General features: G+C 38.3%; 1 protein-coding gene across 5 annotated transcripts; it reads right to left on the reverse strand.

The window, feature by feature from the left end:
- Nucleotides 1-1038: 1038 nt before the first annotated feature.
- On the reverse strand, nt 1039-8350 carry stard4 (StAR-related lipid transfer (START) domain containing 4). Of its 5 annotated transcripts, XM_020053078.1 has the most exons (7): nt 8262-8342; nt 7833-8035; nt 6677-6788; nt 5380-5429; nt 4896-5022; nt 4510-4624; nt 1039-2850 (listed from the first exon to the last, which is right to left on the reverse strand). In XM_020053078.1, exons 3-7 carry the CDS (start codon nt 6779-6781, stop codon nt 2612-2614), a joined length of 636 nt encoding a protein of 211 aa, XP_019908637.1. In that variant the 5' UTR covers nt 6782-6788; nt 7833-8035; nt 8262-8342; the 3' UTR covers nt 1039-2611. The 5 variants fall into 5 exon arrangements, with proteins under 5 accessions (XP_019908637.1, XP_010876334.1, XP_010876333.1 ...); XM_010878032.4 differs by having other exon boundaries at nt 7833-8350; XM_010878031.2 differs by lacking the exons at nt 7833-8035; nt 8262-8342 and adding an exon at nt 7039-7142.
- Between the last annotated feature and the right edge of the window lie 422 nt (nt 8351-8772).

Raw genomic sequence — 8772 nt, forward strand, 5'->3', positions numbered from 1 at the left:
ATTGCAATGCATTTCAATGATGGCTTTTATTTTGAAAACCAATTTCAGTGCTGCCTGCATAATATCTTGCTGCTAGAATAACGGAATCAGTTTTTTTAGTTTTTTTGTTGCAGCCCACACAGGTTGGTTCTAACCACGTGACACGCCCATCCCAGGGAGTGACGTAATTGAGAAATTACGTACCTACAGAAAAAATATCAAAGTCCATGAGGGGATAAAAACGATTTTTACCCAAAGTGGACCAACTGGTCTGGCTGACCGATGTGCAAATCACCTTGCATGAAAAACAATACATCAAAAGCAGAATTTTGTCAATATAGAATTAAATTGTTTTTTATAAGGCTTAATTAGTTCATCTACGTGTATTAATGTTGCTGAGAAAACATGCTTTTTATGTCGGAATTGTCCTTGTTGGCAATTTCTAATTCTGGGACAAGAGCGCACTTGTCCAAGGAGTGAACGGATCTCAGCATATTGTTGTCCAGTAATTAGGTAAATATAAAGTATTCAAAATGTCGATGTTTTACTCCTTGTAGGGACTTCCGGTCCAGACCACGATAGTAATTCAGTACACACACATTTTTCATTTTAAAGGGTCATTGGGTAGAATTCCGACTCTAAACAATAGCACAACTTGTCTCCTTGTCTTTACTTTCCAAACGAGACCGATATAGTACTAGACCAAGGTGGTTGAGGGTGGGAAGGACTGTACAGCGCGTGTCTAAAGCGAGTATGAGGATGAGGAATATGACCGTCACTCAGATTCATTTTGTAGATTTTTTTTTTAAACCTTAAAATATTAACTGCAGATGTCTACTGGTTATTTTTGCTTTTTTTATGCTAGCAGTACAGTAAAAATAAAGTAATACACAGTGCAGTAAAAATCCTTAACTACTGTAGGTTGAACTAGATTTTAAGATTATCCTCTTTGGTTCTGTGGGTTTTTTTCCTAAAATCAGCAGGAAAAAAGTACTATCTAGAACTTAGAAAAGCTGTCCATATAGATTTTTTTTTTAAAGAACTGTTAAGAGCCTTTCCTCTGAGGAACCAAAACATTTTATTTTCAAAACCATTAACAGTTCTCATATGTGGACAGTCAAATAACATTTTTATAGTTGTAGACCCTGTTCATCTGCATTCTTCAGGGATTTTAGCACAGTATTATCAGTACTGAAAAGGACTTAATAAAATACATTTAATTTGATTGATAGCATGTATTTAGTTTAAACTAAATACAGTGATAGAAAGTAAAATAAAGGACAAACTGAAACACAACATTAGACCAAGTAAGTGAGACATGAAGATTGCATGAATATAGTTTAACCTTAAATGTTGTACACATAATAATTCTAAAATGCAAGGCCCAAAGCAGAGCATAGTTCCTTGTATTGTACTCTAAAATAAATACTGAATGGGATACATTAACTCCCTAACCTGATTAATTTTAAGTATTTACAATATCAAAAAAGGACTAAACTATCAACAACAGAAGAAACAACACTACAAATATATGCCCAGCTTGTTATAACAATTAGTGATGTAGTTCTTTGTTCTTGTAGTCTTCTCAGGATTATTTATCCTTAAGGCAAGAAACAGGAAACAAAAGTTGCGTGTGGCATACCACTTTCTTCCTCATTACAGAACAATAATACAACCACAGAATGGAAAAAAAATCAAATACACTTAAAGTTCCAAAGTATCATCAATCTAACATAGTTAATATGTTGTACTTGACATTGAGCTGGTAATCCATTAGATAACCAATATCAAGTTAATTTTGTAAAGGTATGGCCCTCAAACATCCGTAACGTTATATTCAAGTATTCAAGTTTTTCAGACACTTTTATCCAGAGTGACTTACAATAGTGAGTACATTTACGCTGTTTTAGTGGAACCCTGTGCTCAACCAACTGAGCTATACAGGACACAACAAGCAAAGCTTTCCTATTCCTGCTGGTGGTGTTCTTTTTATCTAAATAGTGATATCATTGCACCCCTGAGGTATTTTTGGGACTAATGGCAATTCAGTGTTTGATTTCTATTGGAGATGCAATAGACCAAAGGGGTCTGGTTTATTGTAATAATAAAAACAAAACAGATAGATGCACATCTCTCTGGACACTTAGCTTTCGCTTTAGGATTTGATAGACATGAAAAATTCATATTAGCACCATGAAACATTCCTGCAAACATTTTACATCTAACTGGTAACTATAAGTCACATTAAAATAATAGCATCTGGCTCTCTATCTTCATTTGTTTTATTTTCGTATTTTGCTAATTATCTATCTGTCCTCAACCACTGAATTTGTTGGGTGTGCCACTATCATTCTATGCTTGATATTTGTATCAATAAACAAGTCCCAACTCAGTGACTAAACCCCTGGTCCTAACTTGGATTGCATTTGAGCTGCTTAGGAAAGAGAAATGGATTCCCCCTGAAACGGTGGAGTGTAGAATGGATGATCAATCGACTGGTGTGTTCATTAGGATGTTAGGATGGCTTAGCCTAGTTGGATGGCTTAGCCTAGTTGCTGGATTTGTATGTGCTTTAGCCATCGTACAAAATATGAGCTGGCTAAAGCTTAACCAATCCAGCCACTGAGCAAAGTTAAGCCATCTTCAGAGCCTTGCGCAGGTCGGTGTAGAAGTTGATGAGGGCGCCTGCCATGGCTGTATCCACTGCAGACTGTGGCATCATACCCCGGAGGTCTGTCTGTATGTACCCGGTAAGGAGGCTCTGGGCTGGGATGGTGGAGCTCTCTGTGGTGGGCACACAGAACCAGCCACACGGGTGGTTGAAACCTCTGACAAAATTCTGGTGCTGCCCCTCATGCTCCACACTGACACCTGGAGTGGTGACAGAAAAAATAAGCGTTCTCACAATTCCAGTTTGACTCTGCATATGAGCATAGATGGTATATACACATTTGCGAACACTAACGGGTCGATATCATTATTTGTGATCACAGAGAATTCAGCTACATTTTCAATTATCATTTCTATTCTGTCATGAGCATCTGACCAGAAAATCTAATTGCTTCAATAAAACCCAACATTACATGCACTAGCCCTGTTGCCATTGTCCCGCATTGTACCCATACATCTATGATTGTAGCCTACCTATTTCCGGTTGGCATGTTAAACAGTGTCCCACCTTCAGAGAATGACCCTTGGCAATCGCATTGCAATCTTATTTTCATTAAGTTAGGAAAACAGCATTTGAGCGTGGAAATTCAATTGCAAAGGGTGGCGCTGTTTTTCACTTTTCATTTGAATTAAAATTTGTTCACCACAAAGTGGGGCATGAATTTGAAAATGAAATGCCAAATGGCTTTTCGTTAACATTTTCATTTTGACAGCAAATCTGCATGATTGTATTTTAATTTTCATATTGACTGAAATAACGCAGGCAAAAGTGGAAAATTAATGTGGGATTGCATTAACATTTGAATTAAGTTAACTATACGCTTTCATAATCCACTTGATTTACCCTGTAAATAGAAAATGACTATTATCATCCCTGAGCATGGACTTCTCCCACATGATGACCTCTGATCTCTACTAAGGAAATGACCTTGATAACAGTAAATCTGGCAGTAAAATGTAATAACACACATTATTTCCAAAAATAAATCTTTAAATAGAGTTTTGAAATCTATAATTTGTTTAAAAGATTGACTCAACTTGTTGGCAATTAGTCAATCAGGATCTCTCAACAAGTTATTATAATAATAATACATTTATTTCAACAAGGAACACAGACTGGGGTCTGCTGTTCTGGTTGCTCACGGAGCCCGTTACCTGCGGCTCTGTGGGCTTCAGTGATGCACTGGGCTTAGCAGCTGCTGCCTTTGGTTTTGCCCAGCCGCACTGCCTTCCGGACTCTGTTATACTTGTCTTGCGGCTGTACCTGTTTTTGGTAATGCTAGTTCTTGTATTCCATGAACTGACAAAGGTATAAGACTTAAAATAAGCTGTACGCCTTCAGGCTTGCCGTGCCGGTGAATCCAACGCCCTCCCTCCCTCACTTCATCACAGCCATGCCCGGTGAATCCAACGCCCTCCCTCCCTCAATTTATCCCAGCCGTGCCGGTGAACCCAACGCCCTCTCTCCCTCACTTTATCCCAGCCATGCCGGTGAATCCAATGCCCTCCCTCACTCACTTCATCACAGCCGTGCCAATTAACCCAATGCCCTCTCTCCCTCACTTCATCACAGCCGTGCCGGTAAACCCAACGCCCTCTCTCCATCACAGCCGTGCCGGTGAATCCAATGCCCTCCCTCACTTCATCACTGACACCTGTTTTCATTGAATATTGCCCGCACCGGTTTTCCCTCATCATGGACCCTATTTAAGTTCCTGCTTCCCCATTGTATCCTGTCAGTCATTGTCATTAAAAACCAAGGTAAAAAATAACAAGCATATACAGCCTAATGAAGTGTAAACTCAGTAACAGGATGACGTTTGTATTATTATGCTAACTTCACATCATATTGCTACTCACCACAGGACAAGAGGCCACCCTGGTAGTCTGTGGTGTAGGAGAAATCAATGAACTCTCTCGGAGAAATTATGTTCCACAACTGACCAGATGTCGTGTACTTCATCACACAACAACCCTGCAGACATATCAGAGCCAGACTTGTGAACATCAAAACAATATGTAGATCAAGTATAAGCCAACTGAAATTGACGTAGTATCATATAATGAACTATAACGTAATATTTGCAGAAAGTCAAATTTATCCTGGGACAAAAGTTCTTAAGCAAACATGTGCAGTGCACAAGTTCACATCATTATTATTATTATTATTATTATTATTAGAGATGTCAATTACTTATGCCAGTTGATTACGTAATCAAAGAGGAAGCAAATGCGGTTCTGAATACCTGATCAAGGGTTTCTATTATGTCCATTGAAGTCAGCAAACTATCCCACTGTAATCGATAAGGGCCTGGACGAATGTAATCCACTATTCTATTGGGGTCATCGTCAACCACACCCTGGGCTTTATACCTGCAAGGTAAAATCAACATATCAGATAAATAAATGTTATTAAATAGAACTTCCTTTTGAATATAAAACCCAACATACAACAATTTCAAAGACTTCACAGTGTTGTAATTCATATAAGGAAATCAGCCAATTGAAATAAATTAATTTGCCTGACATTTCACATAATTGGGAATACAGATATGCGTAAGAAAAATGTCAGGGATCTTCATTTTAACTATTGAACCAACACTTGTTGCAAAATATAAATGTTCATATTGCATTTATATTTTTCTCCAGTGTAATAGGTAATTACAGACATCCTTTTTGTGATTCGATGGCCATTTAACGGCTCAATACTGTAGGAAGGACCATACATACAGATAACCATGAAACTCTGCAGATGGCTTTCTCCACACTGTAACGTCTTTCTGCAATTAGACACATCAAGCAACACTTCAAGATATGTTTTCTAATTTGTCATTTGACAAGACACCATGTTGAAAAGTCAACTTTGAAAACAGCAATGCCTTAACAGAAAATACTTTATTTAATTTTTTGTATTTGGCAATCATGGACAAATTAAATACATACAGTGGATATAAAAATTCTACACACCCCTGTTAAAATGCCAGGTTCTTGTGATGTAAAAGAATGAGACAAAGATAAATCATGTCAGAACTTTTTCAACCTTTAATGTGACCTATATCATGAACAATTCAATTGAAAAACAAACTGAAACCTTTGAGGGGGGAAATAAAAAACTCACAATAACCTGGTTGCATAAGTGTGCACACCATTAAACTAATAATTTGTTGAAGCACCTTTTGATTTTATTACAACACTGTCTTTTTGGGTAGGAGTCTATTACCATGGCACATCTTGACGTGGCAATATTTGCCCACTCTTCTTTGCAAAAGCAGATTGCGAGGACATCTGTGCACAGCCCTCTTCAGATCACCCCACAGATGTTCAATTGGATTCAGGCCTGGGCTCTGAACAGCTGAACTTTGTGATAAATTAGAGTCACTTGAAATCATGGCAGGTGTGTAATGACTTCTTTTTAACATGAGTTTGAATTTGATTGGTTAATTCTGAACACAGCCACATCCCCAGTTATAAGAGGGTGTGCACACTTATGCAACCAGATTATTTTATTTTTCACCCTAGAAGAAAAATAAAATTACAGGTCACACTAAGTGGAAAATGTTCTGACATGATTTATCTTTGTCTTGTTCTTTTACATCACAAAAACCTGGCATTTTAACAGGGACTTTTTTATCTACTGTAAGTAGGTCAATTTCACCAGTTAAGAAATGTAATGCATCCATTATGTTTGACTTTCATTTCATCGACTGTGACATCAACTGCTTGTTCGCTATAACATACAATGCAGTTATACTTAAAATACATATTCCAGTGTTGAGACATATCATGCAGCAACAATCTGAGCTGAGGAACACATCCAATATAATCTTTCCACCTTGTAACAGAACAGCAGTTTTGCACACACACAAAATTATAGGAAATGAAAGTAGAAGTGGTTACAGACGTACAGTGTGTGGTAGCCTATATGCTTTTAAAAATGTCTTTAACATGTACTTAAACTACACAAATTTCCAATTAGGTACTTAATGCCCAAAGGTGATAAATATACTGTGAAAACAATATTACCCACCAATCTCTTTGATACTCTCCAATCATTTTCATCCAGATTGTGGTAAGATATTAAGGTCTTCTGCAGTTTGGATGCCAAAGTACTGGGGTTTTGCAAGCTTTCCATTGTGATCCTATTCAAAACGTCAACATCAGTCGTGGTAAATTATTAAGTATAGATGTTTAACAATTATTAGCAAATCTATGTTAATGGATACTATTTCAAAGCTACATTGCCAGAATGTTGTATGCATTTATGGCAGATATGCTTATTGTAAAACCCGACACACTATTTTGTGACACCACAATACCGTCAATTTCGAATCTGACAACGATTAATAAATAACAGTAACAATAGTATGTAGTTCATCGGGTAGATCTCACCTTTAAATGGAGTTGTCATTTACAATCGCAACCTAGCTCAGTTTTCATGTCTAGATGCATGTGTAAACGGTACGCTAGAATTCAGTTCCTGCTCTAGCAACCAATCAGAAGTGTAGTCGAATTCCCTGTTAGCTTTTTTTCGAGATCCTATTGGTCAGATGGTTTACATGCATATCGGACCATCGAGAGCGTGAGGGCTGATTCTTGACGGAAGAAGTCATTTTATATTGGAAACTCTTTTGCAATCATAACTTTACACCGCATAATTCTCCAGCTTGGAATAATAGATATTACAATTTAAAAAAATCATTGTACAACAATGACTGAAAGGAGAAGGGTGTTTGTTCGGATATTCACTAAGTGGACAGTAGTGGATGTTTTATGTCATGAAAATTCCTGTCTCAAATGTAACGTCGTTGCCAATCGCAACGTATTCGAATCCATATAGAATGCCATCCCCAACTATTATATTTTTATTTAAAGGTATTTTACCAAATTCTACTCCGGTCACCCCTTGTCTCCCACAGGTTTTAGTTGGGGGTTGTGACTTGGTCAAAATCCCAAACAAAGTAATTCGAATATGTTTAATTACATCTCATACCCTACTACAGCATTGTTTATCAACGGGGGCGTTCAGAGGACGAAGGGGGGCGCTGGAAGCAATATTTTGTAAAGGAGGGTGCCCTTGGGGGGGTGTTTGTTTTAAGTCGAGTTTACACCGAAGATTCACAACAATACGAGTTTAAAGTTTCAGCTAGTTGGAAAAAACAGTTGTCTGAAACATTAAAACCTACCAGTTAACGCCACTGCGACTGGACGAGACGGTAACTCCAGTGTTTCTGTCAGCTTCTTTTGGCGCAGCTCCGTGCTGCCTTCACGGGAACGGGACGTCTGAGTACCAACTATACATTTCACCCACATGGCGTTTACTGTGTAAACTCTGGAAAATGGACGCTGTCTTTCTTGTATTGTATTTCTCTTAAAAGCGTTAATTTCTCTGAGGGATACACCGTGAACGGGTTGTTAGTGGTTACACATTTACGAGAAGTATATTCCGCTGTCCGATTTCCCCTGAAAACAATTTAGCGTCCAGCAACCAGACGCACATTAAAACATTATTCAATACAAGTGGCTTTGTTGATATACAACCAGGCCCAAGGCTCTCACTGACTTTTAAGGGTTTTTAACTTGTTTACTTTGAAAGTTAATCCTTCTGCTTTTACCCTTTGGTAAGTGCCAGCTTGTTTTTCTGCTTCTTTCGATTAGGTTGGCAGATCGCATCCAACTGAAGGTTCCGGTCCCGGCCTCCCTACTTCAAATCCTCGCAAAAAGACCTGTAGCCCTAAGAAAAGAAAACAACGCACTTACAACTACCTCCTTCCCTGTCCCACCCCCAAGAACACCTCCCATGTCCCTTCTCCGCTTAGCCTCCATTACCTTGTTATATAATCTTTCCCTATCACAATCATATCTTTCACAGAAGAATAATACATGCTCCACTGTTTCCACTACCAAACACTCGTCACACAATCCCATTTCGTGTTTTGCCATTATCCTCAACATGGCATTCAAACCATACCATACCAGTTCCTCTCTCCTAAACCCCCACACTTCCCACCTCTGCCTTCACAGACCTATGTACTCTATAAAAATGTCTCCCTTTGCCACTTCCACTCCACTGTCTCTCCCATAACTCAATTCCAGCTGCCCGTATCATTGACTTTACGTCCCAAC

The sequence above is a fragment of the Esox lucius genome, chromosome 14 (assembly GCF_011004845.1).
Source record: "Esox lucius isolate fEsoLuc1 chromosome 14, fEsoLuc1.pri, whole genome shotgun sequence".
Taxonomy (NCBI): Eukaryota; Metazoa; Chordata; class Actinopteri; order Esociformes; family Esocidae; genus Esox; species Esox lucius.

Coding starts and splice junctions, on each gene's coding strand:
- stard4 (XM_010878032.4), bottom strand. CDS start 6,781: ATGGAAAGCTTGCAAAACCCCAGTACTTTGGCATCCAAACTGCAGAAG. Junction 5,430..6,676: donor GGAGAGTATCAAAGAGATTG/GTGGGTAATATT, acceptor GTCTAATTGCAG/AAAGACGTTACAGTGTGGAG. Junction 5,023..5,379: donor GCAGAGTTTCATGGTTATCT/GTATGTATGGTC, acceptor TTTACCTTGCAG/GTATAAAGCCCAGGGTGTGG.